At 37.4% G+C, this 15,727-nt stretch overlaps 1 protein-coding gene across 1 annotated transcript; it reads left to right on the top strand.

The window, feature by feature from the left end:
• The first annotated feature begins 361 nt into the window (after positions 1 to 361).
• LOC104910752 lies at positions 362 to 14,651 on the top strand. The gene is made up of 8 exons (XM_010710125.3): positions 362 to 898; positions 1,886 to 1,975; positions 6,577 to 6,663; positions 8,627 to 8,698; positions 9,409 to 9,810; positions 11,199 to 11,264; positions 12,293 to 12,483; positions 13,602 to 14,651. Exons 1-8 carry the CDS (start codon positions 769 to 771, stop codon positions 13,704 to 13,706), a joined length of 1,143 nt encoding a protein of 380 aa, XP_010708427.1. The 5' UTR covers positions 362 to 768; the 3' UTR covers positions 13,707 to 14,651.
• The last annotated feature ends 1,076 nt before the right edge of the window (positions 14,652 to 15,727 follow it).

Here is a 15,727-nt window from a genome sequence, read left to right as displayed (position 1 = left end):
AGCTGGAGACTGGAGAGAGTCATAATACATAATAGTAATACAGGTCTACAAAATAAGACACTCAAATTGTCATTTTTTTTCATTTAAAAATATGTTTTTTTTTTATCATTGAAATCTTGATATTTATGCTGACCTGCACTGAGAAAGGGAGCAGTTTTGTACTAGCAGATCCAGGCTCATTATCACAAAATGGGAAAATTCTCTCCACTTGTCTACTTCCCTCAAAAGGGGTGCTTTTTTGGAGTTAAAAATTGGATTCTTCAGATCCTTGCCCAATTTGAAGTTCTGCATGTATGTAAAACGAGAAGCATGAGATGAATGCAGGAAGTTAAGTCTTTATGCTAGAAAAATCATTAGGAACTAGCATACTTCATCCTCATTCTCTCTGTCCTTTCCCTACCCCGCCTACCTAACGAGGGTAACCTGTGTCTGTGTCTCTCCCCTACCCCACATGATGCAGGTAATCCACCGCCAGCTGTAGAGGCTTCCAAAACACCGGCTTTCATTCCAACAGTAGCAAATGAAGGAGGAAAACATTGGACTGTTAATGAAGTCAGAGCTCTGATACACATATGGTCAGACAAAAATATTCAGCAACAACTGGAGGGGACAGTGAGAAATAAAAGAATATTTGAACAGGTTGCTGCTAGACTTCAAAAGTTCGGAATTGACAGGGACTGGAAGCAGTGCAGGACAAAATATAAAAATCTGAAACATGAATACAAGAGCATAAAAAATGGCCAAGACTCAGGGAGTACAAGTAGAAGCATGAAATTTTTTAATGAACTGGATGCCATTCTGGGGCATGGTACCATGGAACAAGCAAGTAAATCAGATAATGAGGAAAGTGAGAGGCCTCCAGAATGGACAGAAGCAAAATCAGGAAAGGACTCCATAGGTAAGTACTCCAGCTACCCACACATCATTTAAAATTTTTAGTTTTAAATTTTTTGCAACAGCAATCTTAAAAATGAATCACAAAAAACCAAGCAGGTAGGTAAACCAATTTACTGGGTGAGGTGATGAAGGAACCCAGAGTAGAAATCCACTGTTTTGTCCAGTAGTTCACTTAATATTATTCAGATTTCCTCCAAGCATTTTCTATAGAACTAGGAAACAAAAAGAGGAAAACAAGATGAAAAGAAAGAGACACAGAGAGACAATTGTAATCAAAATGAAGTCTGAACAGACTGTTTGCAGCTTAGAAAAGAAAGGATCAGACTGCTACTGGACAAAAGAAGTCTACAGTTATAGGCAGTAGTTAAGAAATGTTTAACTTATTTTTTTTATGTTGTCCAATAAATTCAGTTTTACTGGCCTTTTTGAGCTAGGTTCCCCAACTAGTGAGACAACTATTGTAAAAATAGCAGAATGACTGGCATAAAGAATCCTGGCAGTTACTTGTTTTAGTGTGCTTATTGATGGATAACTTCATACTGAATGGACTAGTGCAGAAACAGAAAAGACCAATGAACCTACAGTGCATAAGAGTTAATTTTTGTGTGTACATCCAGGTAGAGGCATGTTGTTTAAAAACAAAACTAAAATCAAAGTAATTTATTACACAGTATACACAGTAATAATCCTACATGGTGAATGACTTTATGGCCAAAAATATAAGCCTAGCAGGTTAATGGAAGAAGTCAATGAAGAAAAATGTAATGCAAAGATGAGTGGATAGTCTGATCAAAAATTACGAGAGCGTTTTGGGAGAAGTTTCACTCTTCAGTTGCTGTTTCTAGATTCTTTGTTTAGTAGATGTATAATGACTGCTGACATAAAGCAGATCAATAGGTTGGATGGCTCATTTGACTTGACACAGCACAGCTGTTCTTCTATGGAACACAAATGCAATGCCCTAATTAACATAGCATTATTTACACAGAAATACCTGGAGACACAGGTGAAGAGGACTCTATTAGTAATTTGTCTGAAGACCTACAGGTTGCAGATGTAAAGAAAGTTTCTGATTCAGGTAAACTGAAAAGTCTGCTTTTTTTATATAAATACCTAAATTTAGTGACCTCGGATAGATTTCTAAAAGAAGTGTGCATTGCAACAACAGTCAGAAAATGTAGTGGTCTTCAAATCAAAAGATATCACAGTAATAACCATATTTCTAATAAAACAGGCACACGTGCACATTTACAGTGCTCTGCTGAATTTGACAAAAACAGTCTATTAAATAACCCTTTTGAAGATGTAGCGACCACAAAATAAAGAAGCTATTGATTTAAGGAAGTTGAGTATAACGTATTACTACATTTACTTAAGCAGTATATCCTCAAGGTACATAATTATTCATCTCCTGCGCATAGTCTAATACAGTGTTCTCAATTTCACAATATTATTTGGTCAGTATTTAACAGAATTCTGTCAACACCCATGCCAGGGGTGAGAATTTCATTTTCAGATATCACTTTCTAGCTCATGGTGGACACTGAAAATGAAAGTCATACACTCCTTACAAAGAAACATTACAGCTTACTTCTGAAAGCATAACTTCTGGGGGAAGTGAGAGTTCAGCACTGAGCTCAGGGCATGTATGAAAGTCTGAAGGTTGAAGGATGCATCTTTCCTTGGCAGAGAGAACCTAATGGTCTCCTTCAGTAGCACAAGGTAGAATGTGCTCATAAGTAAGGTGTTAAGGAGTACTTCAATAGAATTTAAAATGGTCTAAAGTGACCTTGAAAGGTTTTAATGTCAAATTAAAAATCTTATGTCAGATGATGTTACTGTAAATACTTCTCCAGAGAATCTGGCAGATTTTCATATAAGGAAAGAAACAGCTATGACAAGTAAGTAAAGAGATAGTTGATGATGAAAGGTAATTTGAGGTATTCTGGGCATTAGCATTCTGGCTTCACCACTCAAGTGTAATTAGATTTATTAATTTAAGTTTATTTACAAAGAAATACAACTACCCTTTTACCAGATTACCACGGACACCTGAGCCATTCATTAGGGAAAAAATAGGTTGTCACAGAAAGTACATTTTCTAAAGAGACAAAATATATAAGAAATCATAACTACTATTCAGTGAGATCTACTCAAGACAATTTGTAAAATGCATCAAACTCCATTTTCCCCCATCAACAAGTAAAATCACTACATTGTAATAATACATAGACTCAGCAGTGCTACTAAACTGTCATAAGGCTTAGTTTTCAAATGCTTGCTATGTTTGCATTCCAAGAAGGTTACAATATTAACTTCTGAACCAGTTGTGAGAAAGTTAACCGTATATTTCTGGGACAGTTCTGAGCACTTATTTTTAACTTTTTAACATTCCTTTAGGATACGTGTAGTAGTTAGACAGCTATAGCTTACCATGGTTACCATTTCCCTTTTCAAATATGTGTATTTTAATGGCATTTTTTCTTTGTTTCTGGGTAATTGCAATTGCAGTCTCATTTGGTAGGCAAAAAATAAAATCGCAAGTATTTCACTACGTTTCTCTAGCTTAGCCTATTCACTCTGAAAACTACTGTTCCAACTTCTGTGGGGAAAAGCAGGCAAAAAACAGCACCCAGCACCCACTCTTGATAAGATGCCGTTTCAGTTTTCAAAATCCTTTTCTCCATTCCCAAATGAACAATACAGGATCAAATTATTTTATCACAGATGGTAAAAACTACTTTATGTTTAATGTTATTTATGGTACAATTATTAGGTACTACATAAAACAGAGAACAGAAGTTTGCTTCTTACATCACAGTATCGTGGGCACTCTATTCTCTAGTTTTGGTACCAGCCTTTCCTTGATAGTTCAAGTGAATTTAGGGTGAGAAACTGTTAAGTAAAGAGTTTGTAGCTTTGTACTCATAAAAAGCAGCAGGGATACCATGTTACAGGAGTTCTTCAATATCAACAGAATTCTGGTGATCCATAGCTTTTAGGGTGACTTCTGTTACCTATTACAGCAGAACTTCCATAGAAAACCTCAACAAGTATATAATTATAATCTATATATATTCATTTATTTATTTTTGTTTTGAAGAATTATAAAATAAATATGAATTCAGAAATTCAATTAACCTTGCTCTGCATTTTCATGCTGGGGCATCTTCCAAATTTGTACATAGAAACAGCAGGTGGAATTAAGTGCATATTTGTTTCTATGAACTAGAAACATCTGCTTTCTGGAAACTGCAGTAGCATAAAAGTGCAGAGGTGTATAAGATTCCTCTGCAGTGTATGTACTTCTCATGATCTTATGTGTGCATCTGAGTTAAAAACCACAACGACATTATCACCCACTGCCAATCATTATAAATAGTCCAGTCAGGTATGCCAGGCTCCAGCAAGGAAAAAGATTAAGACAGTATTAGTCAAAAGACAAATCCACCAGTCTGAGGCAAGTGCTCAGTTATTTGATGTTTCATTATTTTTTCACCACTGCACAAATGTATTTGCCACTTAAAGAGTAGCAAATGTCCACCTGGGAAGGAATAGATAGAGGTAAATAAATCCTTACACATTCTTTGATAGACTGCAACTGTACTGCAGTCTCTCAATGCATTGTGCTTGAAGAGCTTTCAGTGACTGGCCAGCAGAGTGCACCAGAGCCTTGTATCAATCACAAAACCATTCTCTGGTCAAAAACAGGTAAAGAAAACCCAGGGTCACTGTAAACTTTTTCCTGTCCTGATAACAGTTATCCATATTAAGTCAATCTGGAAATAAAACCGTATGTAGTCACTTTTACTGCCGTTTCATAAAACATGAGATTGCTATTAAGGGCAGCTAATACCAGAAATCTATTTAGAAGAGCCAATTCAAAATCTGTATGTGTAAGCACACATTCCAAACGTGTTACTTTGTAGCATGACCACAGACTGTGTACAGTGAAGATAAAGACAAGACCCTAAGGAATGCCAGCAGACTGATGCAAAAACATCTATGTGTTTTGTTTCCAAAAAATTACTTCTCTTGTCATTATCTTTGTTTTTCTTTGATGTGCTGCTTATGTTACTCTATGTCTCTCTAAGGACAGATTTGCGATAAGTTGTGACACTGCCATGGTACATTGTTAAGGAAAACACTTATTTGAAATGATTGTTTAAAGTTAAGGTCTTAAGTCAGAATGTACTCAAGGCCTTTATGTTGGCTTCTCTTGAATATTGTCTCTTGTGTGAATAGAATTTTTAAATGTACAGTCAAAAGAGAATGTTTTAATGCATATGTCTTAGGCTGGTATGAAGTAGGTGTTACTTTTGTATCGCACATGACATAGATGAGGGTAAGGATTAGAATACATTACTAATCTTGCCTCGTGAGCCAGAACACAGGATAAATAGCAATAGTAAGCACAGTGCTGAAAGAGAACATAGCTTGTTATCAGTCTGAGGAAGTAAATGGGAAGACTGCTACAATATTGCTCAGGTGGCTTTGTGAGCAAATACTCCAAATACAAAGTAGGGATTAAGCACATTTGCTGGCAATCATGTATAGCTTGACAAAACAATGTGGATGGAGCCAGTGTCTTTTATAAATGCCAGAAACCAATGATGGTTTGTTCTGTTTGGCACAGTCATGCTCTCCTCATGCCCTTCCCCAGAAACTCAGACAAATGGCTTAGAAAAAAAGGCAGGCTATCTACCACACATTCTTGGCTCACAAGAAAAAAGAAGGAAAGAAAAGCACATGATGCTGGTCACATCATAAAGAATGTCTGATGCAAACAAAGCTGTATTGATTCAGGGGGTAATTTTTAATAAAATGGCTATAGATCGTGTGCTATTGCTCAATGTTTGTGGGCAATATTCTTGAATGGACTGAGGCTGGGAGTCAGCAGCTGCTGTCATTGATCTGCAGTGTGGCCTTCAGCATGTAATCTCTGTATACCAGTTTCCTCACCTAGAAATGATGATTGGAGAGACCACTTGCATCATCTGCCAATTTGTCTGAGGGCACAGGGGTGGAGTTCCCCATTAAACAAGGGAGAACCAATGACAGAGGTGCAGAGCTCTCCTCCCCATGGAGGAGAGCCCATGGACCCGCTCTCAGTGTGCCCAGAGCCTGGGCCCCAACAGTGTGAGGTAAGCACTGCCACAGCTGCAGCAGAGGGGGATGCTCTGAGGACAGGAATGAAATACTTTGTCTCTATCAAGCAAGCAATCAGTCCTGCAGATCAATTATCTAGGCAGAGCACCCCCATGTTAATGAATGGACTCTTGCTCCAGCTGAGGCTAATTCAGTGACTCTTAGCATCAGTCACCTGGGAGTCTTTCAATATTTCAGTGGGTACTGAAACACCTCTATAAAAGTTACTATGTTACTTACAACCATGATCAGAGAACAATTCTAAACATTCTGATCCAGATTTTACTAACTTAAGAGTTTGCACATTTCATCCATAAACTTATCTGACAAGTTGTCACATGGTGTTCTGGAGTTATTTTATAATTGCTTACACTAGGCTTTTAAGCCCAGCATTGTCAAGAAGTGACAGTCTTAAATTAAGAGATGAAATCTCTAGCAATAGTTATCATTACAGACACTCTCAAGTTGGTGGTCCTAGAGACATAACTTAAGGACTGTTTAGTTAATAAGAACTCTAAATCTTTGTTGCAGAAATACTTGAAGATGAGGAGGACTTCAGCAATTCCACTCTGGCAGCTCTGGAAGCTACACAAATAAAGAAGGAGACAATTGATATAGGTAAATGAAGACCGTGTCCTGATATTTATAACAGCTCTATTTTAATGGGAACTGCAGATCTCTAAGATTCATGTTACTCCTACATATACTCATTCTACTTCTAGGTTATGATAAAACCTATTCTTGTTTGATTTAATACTGGGGAAAAAAAAATGCATAAACAGTTACCTCTCCTTTCCTCCATTAAAAAAAGATTGTATTTCATCTGATAACATACCCCTTATGCTACATGTGATAAATATGTGCTTGCTTGTGACACAAATACAGTTCTTTTTTTGTACACAGCTACTAGAGGGTGACCTGTCTCATAAACACTAAACGTTTTATGCCTTGTCTGTCTTTTCCAACTATTTCAAGACAGACCATTAAATTTAACACTGTTCACTATCCAACAGTTTGCATAAATATTCTGCGTTATCTTACTTGTTAAACTGAAATCAGAGGTGAATACATTCAACAACAAGTATTCAGGAAATATATTAAAATCACTTAAAATTGACATTAGAGTACATGAGGGATATTAACCTTCTGGAATAACTGAACATGGAAGCTATGGATGGTCATGGAAGAAAGGCATTAGAGAGAAAAATAGCGATGACTTTGAAATCTACTATCCAGACATCCTGAATCAAATGCTACTTTTACAGTATTACTGTTTATACCCAGAATTTAAATGAAAGAATAAAAAACTCAATGCAGCGATTTTGGAATGAAAATTCTTTGCCCTCTTAGACTGAAAGAATATTTCCATCGTATGCATCAGTATTTCTGCAATCCAGGCAAGGAGCTGTCCTTGGCAATTATGTGATCTGAAATTGGTTGTTCAGACCTCCTGTCCAGCACAGCTTTTACAACTGTTTACATAACTGTAAGGAATATGACACTGAGGACAACACCACAGCAATGCCATCACAGCAATGACACTGAAAACGCAAATTACATTAAGGATAAAGTAAGACTGTGTCCCTGAAAGTTCAGGGGCATAACAAGGCCACCTGAATGCAAAGAGAAGAGTTCATGCACGGTGAAACAGAATACAAATGATTGCTTTAGTCGCACCAATTGCCTTTTCTTGTCAAATATCCATTGAAGATAGCAATCACTGAGGTCAGAAGTACACAAATGCCACTGACAAAAGCACAATGAGATTAGAGTGCACCGCTGAGAGAATGAACATGAAAGGAAAGCCATCTTTCCTGGGTCACAGTTTAAAAAAGAAAATAATAATAATAATAATCACTCAAGAGCCCAGGAATAGAATCATAGAATGTTTTGGGTTGGAAGGGACATTTAAGATCATCTAGTTCCAATCCCCCTGCTACAGGCAGGGATATGTCCCTCTAGACCAGATGTGCTAGTGCTCCCTTTGGGTTCAAGGTTATATTTCCAACAGCTGAAAATGCAAGAATTTTCTGAAGAATTATGGGGTACCTAGTCATGAAATAGATGTTTATGAAACAATTTTTCTTGCTGTCATCCCAAGTTAACCACACACACTTTTTTTTTTCCAAAGAATGTACTTTCTGATTCTAATTTTCAAGAACTTCAATCCCTACTAGGTATGAGTGAATCTGCAAGAGCACAGCTGAACAAATGGCACCCAAAAATGGGTGGCATACCTGTGCCAGTGAATGTGCAGAAACATGCTATGCAAATCGACCTATATGAGAGATGCAAACCACTGATGTACCCCTACACATTTAATTAAGTATTTAAACTTGTGTGCAGCATCCACAGCTACCTTTTGGGGAACACGACAGCAGAAACAAAGATAAGGCTTATGAGATATGCTAACAGATAATTTGATTTAGGGAAGCATGTAGCAGAAGACTTATTAAAGCCCTTTAAGACTAATGGGTTGTGACATTTTTAATTAAGACAGGTGTTACCTGCAGAAAATGAAAATAATCTCTGTGATTAATTTGCCTATGTCCACTTTCTTTAAACCTGTGTGTTTCTATAGATGATGATTCTATAAGCTCTACCTCAGAAGACAGATCATGTACGCTGCTAGCAAAACAGATAGTTGGGACAGGTGAGTATTAATTTCCATGCATTTACTCTGAAAGAAAATTGCATTGTAATTTCAGGACCAAAGCTGGATCAATCAAATCTCTATCATAAATACTACTTTACTTTATTTGCTTTTGCCTCCTGTCTAGTCTTAGCATTACACCCAAAATTTAGTTTCTTATCTTTATTCCCTGTCATTAACAAAACTTGCATTAATATTTTAGTGAAGTTTTGTATTTATTGTATAAACATCATCTGCTTTCTTCTAAATATCCACATAATAAGATTTTTTTTTTCTTGTATTCAATCCCTGGAAGCACTGTCATTTGAATAATATTTCTTCTTGCCATTCTAATTTGACAAAACACTGGAAAGCCAATTTCTTACAACTGCTGATAAATTGTTGCTTTTAAGACTTTAAACTTATTGCTGTCCTGCACATAGCACTCAGACACATCTGTCTTTAGTTTGACAACAGAACAAAATCACAGAGAAAAAATGTTGAATTTTTGATGGTTTCCAAGAACAGGACATTATATATATATCTTGCGCACTTAGAAAGAAATGTAATCTCATATGGATATTAATATTGCAAAACTAAAAGATTTTTGCAACCAGAGAATTATTATAAATGTTAATTAATCCTTCAGCTTGTTACTTAACTGTTAACTACAATTACACTTTAATGTGCGTATAACTCAGCAGTATTTGGTTGCTTCATTATATTTTCAGATAATCATATCCCCTTGGAAGAAGCACAAAATCACTTTAAAGTGATCACAGTTAATGACACTGGAGCAGGAAAACACTGGAGTGACAATGAAGTCAGAGCTCTGATAAACATATGGTCAGATGAAAAGATACAGCAAATGCTTGAAGGGGCAACAAGAAATAAAGAAATATTTGAGGAAATTGCCAGAAGGTTAATGAAATGTGGAATAGACAGAGACTGGAAACAATGTCGCACGAAGTACAAGAACCTAAAATATGAATATCGTGCACTGCAGAAAGAAAATGAACATCTTGGTAATCCCAGGAGAAAAATGAGATTTTACGATGAAGTTGACTGTATCTTAAGAAGACAGCCTCTAGGTCCATCAGGCTGGGGATGTGAAAGTTCAAGCCTCCTGTCAGGTACTAAAAACTTCCACAATGAGATAAAGCAATTAAACAGAATGCTAAAGTTGCCTGTTTGACCCATGTTCTAGGGGTGAAGTACATGGTCATAATGAGGAAGGAAAACAACTAAAGAACATATATCTAGACTTGATGATCTTTGTGGGTATCCTCCAGCTCAGGATATTCTATGGATATTCAGGGTATTCTATGATTATTCGATTCTGTGCACTGTCAAGTAGGCAATAGTCAAAGAATAGCAGTGGGCTCTGGGGGAGTTTAGAATTAAGAAAATTACCAAAAAGTACAAACATATGAAGTATTCAGTGTTAATGGAGAGTCTTCATGCTTACGGAATCTTAAGTGACATATAGTGAAATGGTGCTAGAAAAATATGGCAGATTTCAGAGGTGATCCAAGAGGCATGTAAAGCACTTAGATAGACAAGAGATAGAGAGCTGCAAGGTGATATGAAGTGCAAGGGCTCCAAACATACAAACTTCATTAATTCAATTCACACCAGACAGGAGAGAAAAAAATCCATGGCTGTGATATGTATTTCAACACTTGTAATTATTACCTGCCTGGAGCAGAGGCAGATGCCCCTGAGAGTCAAAGCAATCAGGTAGAAGCAAGTTTGCCAAAGCATCTTAGAGCTCAGTGAATTATGGTAAAGTAGAACTATGATTTTTGTCAACGTATTAGATAATAATTTGCAATGTTGCAAATATTATTTGAGGACTTGAACCAGTTTGGTAGCAGAGGTCACAAGGACAGCTTGAGTAGAAATGGCTGAAGCCACCCTTACTGACATCCTTAAGTAAGCTGTGCTCACTCACGAATCGGAGCCCTAGTGAGGTGTCCAGTGGCACCATCCTGTAGTGCCATCAGTTGTGGCTGGAATGAAGTCCACACAGTTATGAGATGACACTGTTTTCCAGCTCCCTTGTTCTTACTCTAAATGATTTTCTTAAAACTTTCATTTTCTTCCACATCTAGAAACTGCTGAAAGTATCACTCATTTCTAGTCTTTTTAAATAGAATATTTCAGCCAAATTTTGAGCCAAATTGGTTGCTTTATATTTTATTATGCTAGAAAAGGGCTGTGTAACCTGTGCTGTGAATACTGCTGCAGAAAAAAGGAATTCAACAGCCATTCATAAAAGATGCTTTAATTATTAGCTTTGCTAAGGCATCTGCCAAGCAAGCATACATGTCTGCATCTTCATTTTGTGTGCCAATCCAGCGCCTAACTTTTCTAGGAGACTCCTATTGCTCCAAGTCACTTGTTGCAGTGCATTTGCTTTTACAGTATTAAGGCATTTTGGTTTGTGACTATCACAGAATCGTAGACTATGTTTTTAGAATCTCTGCAAAATACCTAGTCAGCTTGCTTCTCTCTTAAGTTTCAGTGGGAGATGTTACAGCAAACACTGGATCCTTGGGTATCAAGAGAAAAACATGGAATGATGGTAAGACCCTCTGACTTTTTAAAGCACCTATACATTATTATAAATCGTAAGTCATATTCTAGTTTACACTTAAGAAAAAAACAATCCTAGAACTTAATACCAACCCCCAAACTAACATTCTTCTTGAACCATCAACGATCTGTAAGAAGAAAACTCCAGATTAAAATGTGAACCGGAGGGAAAAAGTGCAATTCCTCTGAGTCCTCATCTGTGATAAGAATGAGGAAAACATCAGGATTTTTACTTGATTTTGATTTAAAAAAATCAAACGTAAGGAAAAAAAAATTCAAAAGAGGAAGCTGTTTTAATAACCTGTGCTGCTCAGAGGAAAATAATGACGATATCACAGTCATGGTTGTAGTTTCTTCATATTATACCATGTAGTCAGTAAATGAGAAATTTTGTGCCTAAAACTGCACAAGAGAAAAACGAGTTAAGACAGCTATTCTCAAAGAAATATGGTATAGAATTACTGTGAGAGAAAAATGAAGGGATGGACAAAAATATATGATATGCAATTTGACATAGGAAAGTAGAGGAGCTATTTTCATTCCTGCCAAAATTGGCAAGCCCTAAATGATCAATAACTTCAACAATGAGGAATAAGAAAGCTAGTTTTTGGGAGGTTCCCCCTTAATGTCTGTCTGCAGGCAAATGAACACAAGTCCAAACACTACAAAACTTTTGAATTCAAGCTGCTCAGTGCACTGTTACAACTACCCCAAAAAGACCAATTTTATGTGATTAAATATACTTTCATTTACTGTTACCTAGATAACTATGTCTTGCAGAAGGCAATAGGTAAAGCTAAAATTTTCAAATACAAGTGAGCAATATGATGATTTTCACAAGGTCTGCTCCTTTCCTACTAGTCATTTTACAGTGTCCCCTTATGCAACACTGGGTAATGCCTGCCAAAAGAGGGTACTCCAAGGCCAGTATGAGGAAAATCTAGCATGTGCTAAACTTCAGAGTCAGCAGTTCACTGACTTGTGCACTCTAACTAAATACTTTGCTTTTGTCCACAGAGATGTCACCCATTCCACTTAAGAAAAGTGCTTCTGAAAACACCATATTCCAGTTTCAAAAACTATTAACAGAGAGAGTGAACACAGTAACAGAAGGCAAAAAGTTGCTATTAGAAAGGCTTTGTAAGCAGGAAGAAATGCAAGATCTCAACAGAACACAGCTGTATGCACATCCTTCAGCCATGCAACAGGTTGGTTTAATGAACTTTCTACCAAATTAGCATGCAAAAAATTCTCTTGGATGGTAAGAAGTTAAACAGAGTTTTTGTGAGAGAAGGTCACCCACATGAGTACACGGTTGCTCCCTTTTGATTTTGTCACCTTCAGTTATTTAAACTGAAAAAGGTATGAGTTTCTATTACAATCCTTAACAATGAGATTTTAGAAGTGGCATCAGTCTAATAAAAGATATAACTTCTCCCTGTATGCCTTGGCTCACCTACATGACACAAATAACAGGCTTAACTGAAAGCAAATACCACTCTGATCAAATAAAACATCTACACTTAACATTTCAACCCATCAAATATGACCATGTTAGGAAGTCAGAAATTCTTATGATAATTGTACCATTCCACAAGAGCAAGGCTAACGCTGCATAAACAAATTGAAGCTGATTTGATAACTCACTGCAACCAGATCTGCTCTTTACTCTTACTGGGTCCCGTATAAATCAGTTCAGTTTGCTAATATGACACAAGAACTGGCCCAGCTGAAAAAAAAAAAAAGGAAAAAAAGAAAAAGCAAACTATATTCTGTGTAGGTAATGAACAGAAGCAGCCCAGCAAGTTCTCAACTCTGCTAGCCCTAACTTGGAGCAGCTCAAATGTTAGGTGTATGTCATACTGTGTCTGCCCTCACAGAAGAAAGGGTGGCTTTAGGAAGGTTGTATGACAAAGAAGACAAACTTCACTTACAATTCTGAATAATGCACTCTGAGGATCTGCAGTGCTTCCAGAGCTTTGCTATCATTCAGTACAACAACCTCACCTGCACCCTAAATCCTTTTTCCTCTCCCAGAAAATAAAAAATACATTTATTATATTAATTAAAATAAGCAGATCTTTCAAGAAACAAGTATTTAAATGATATTGTTCAGGTAAGAACTGCACAAAAGCATGGAGGCAAATGACTGAATTCTCAGCAGCTCAGAGCAGGTAATTGGAGAATGCATTTGCAATCTATATATGGAAATTGTTCGTATCAGCACTAGAGGGTAGGTACAAAACAAGAACTGACAGGAGGAAAAAAAAAAAAAAGAGAGAGCACGTGGCTTTCTAATGAAAAGGTGTTGTTTTTTTCCCCTCAGAAAACATGTCTGCACGTGCCACAGAGCAGGATTTACGTGACAAACAAATGTGCAAAGAAGGTGGATCTGCTTTTGTGTATTCTGCTTTGTGACTACAAAGCATAGCTTGTTTTTTAAAATTGTTTTAACATTCTTTATCATTCTTTTTCGCCATTCACATTTATTCTCAGTCAGTAGTGGTATGAGATCAAAAGTATAGGGCATTTGGCATCATCTAATATTTACTTGCTACTCTCATTTATTCGTTACAATTAACTTGAATATATAGGAAGATTAGACAGAAAAATCCAAGTGGTGTAAGGAAAGTCCTTCTTCATTGCAGCTGTGGTTATGATTCAACATCATTTTTTTGTTAGAGACAAAATAACATGAATGTTGCATTTAGAATTCCAGTGTCTAGAGCTATGGTCTGTCTCCTTTCGACAACATCATCCCGGGTAGTGATGATGGGCCAAATCACCAAAATGAAGGATTTATCAAAAAAAGTCCCTTGAAATTAGCAATTACTTAGGCCAATATTCTCATCCTTTGAGAGTATTTTTAGATCCACTTGAGCTTGTGGCTCTGTTCTGCTTTAAACTTGTAATAGTCACACAATATGTAGTCTAGGCACACTTACAAACAAGTTGAATGGAACCTGGGATACTGACACATGCTAAATGTTAGGTGTGAGAGCACTGCAGGAAAACTGAAAGGGCCTGGAAAATACAGCTGCTTAGAATTACTTTCTTAGCAACCACACTGTGGTTCCTGTTAAGTAGCATGGCCAGACCAAGTTGTTCACATATAACTGCTCCTGATAATCTAATATAAACTACTTCATAAAAATGATCCAGTTGAAAAATCAAAACCAACATCAAGGAATGATGGAAGTAACAGCAATCCTATAAAAAAACAGAGATCTTTGCTCTTTTCCCTTCTCAAACATCTTATCTTTTGCCAGAGGACCATTCAGACTAGCATAAGGACAAAACTGTTTCATCCCCAGTTTGCAAATCACAGAATGGCCAGGGTTGGAATGGGCCTTAAGGATCATGAATCTCCAACCCCCTTGCCACATGCAGGGCCACCAACCTCCCCATTTAATACTAGACCAGGCTGCCCAGGCCCCATCCATTCTGCCCTTGAACACCTCCAGGGACGGGGCATCCACAACCTCTCTGGACAACCTCTTCCAGCACCTCACCACTCTCTCTGTAAAGAACTTTCCCCCGACATCCAACCTATATCTTACCTCCCTCAATTTAAAACCATTTCCCCTTGTCCTGCTATTGTCTACCCTTCTAAGGAGTTGATTCCCCTCCTGTTTGTAGGCTCCCTTTAGGCTGCAATGAGGTCACCCCACTGCCTTCTTCAAATGAGGATATTGATTTTTTTTGAGGTACAGCAGATAAACATCACAATCACCACTCTGATCTATATTAAATGATCAATTCACCTCTAAAACATGCTTATTCTCTGATATGAATGGCTCACTTTATGTGCCTTTGATAGGGCTATTACTCTACAAGGTCCTCTGAATGCCCCATTTAGATTTCCTGGTAGATCAAACTACATTTGGGACAAATGCATGGAGAACGGGCTTCACTGAGCAGAAGTACTTGCATTCTTGGTGGATCCACAATCACCATTGTTGCTTAAAAGGCACTCTCCTCCAGACTCCCACCTTTCTTCTGCAGCAAAGTAACCTTTGTATTGGCACAAGCACTCATGCTCAAGTGAGCTGTCCAACCGTAAGTTCTAATCTGACAAAAAGCCCCTCCAAACAACTCTGTTGCTGGTTTTGTTGCCGTTGCTGCTGCTTTTTTTTCCCCCTTAAGATCAAGAGGAATGCAAGACATGGCAGAAAGAGCAGCCAAGATAGTCTGTTTTACCCAAACCTCCTGTGTCGTGTACAAGCCTCTCTCCATGCACCAGGCTCTATTGTGAAGTGTGGGAAGTCAAGCCAACTAAGAGCAATCCTGTGAAAAGAACTGGAGAGCTGTATCACACCTGCATGGATGACTTAACTAAAACGAGAAGAAAAATTAACAGTTTTACTTTCACTCCATGGCTAGGTTAATGTGATGGAATTAAATTCCATTGGCCACAATGAACATAACAGCTGTTCTGAAAAATCTTCCTTT

This window comes from Meleagris gallopavo, chromosome 4, assembly GCF_000146605.3.
Source record: "Meleagris gallopavo isolate NT-WF06-2002-E0010 breed Aviagen turkey brand Nicholas breeding stock chromosome 4, Turkey_5.1, whole genome shotgun sequence".
Classification (NCBI taxonomy): Eukaryota; Metazoa; Chordata; class Aves; order Galliformes; family Phasianidae; genus Meleagris; species Meleagris gallopavo.
The sequence above is the reverse complement of the archived record's forward strand: the minus strand, read 5'-3'. Positions and strand labels throughout refer to the sequence as shown.

What these genes read in the sequence shown, in the direction of transcription:
- LOC104910752 (XM_010710125.3), top strand. Translation starts at nt 769, where the DNA reads ATGAAATTTTTTAATGAACTGGATGCCATTCTGGGGCATGGTACCATG. An exon ending in GAAGGAGACAATTGATATAG is followed by an intron (nt 6,664 to 8,626) that starts GTAAATGAAGAC and finishes GTGTTTCTATAG; the next exon opens with ATGATGATTCTATAAGCTCT. An exon ending in GAGAAAAACATGGAATGATG is followed by an intron (nt 11,265 to 12,292) that starts GTAAGACCCTCT and finishes TTTTGTCCACAG; the next exon opens with AGATGTCACCCATTCCACTT.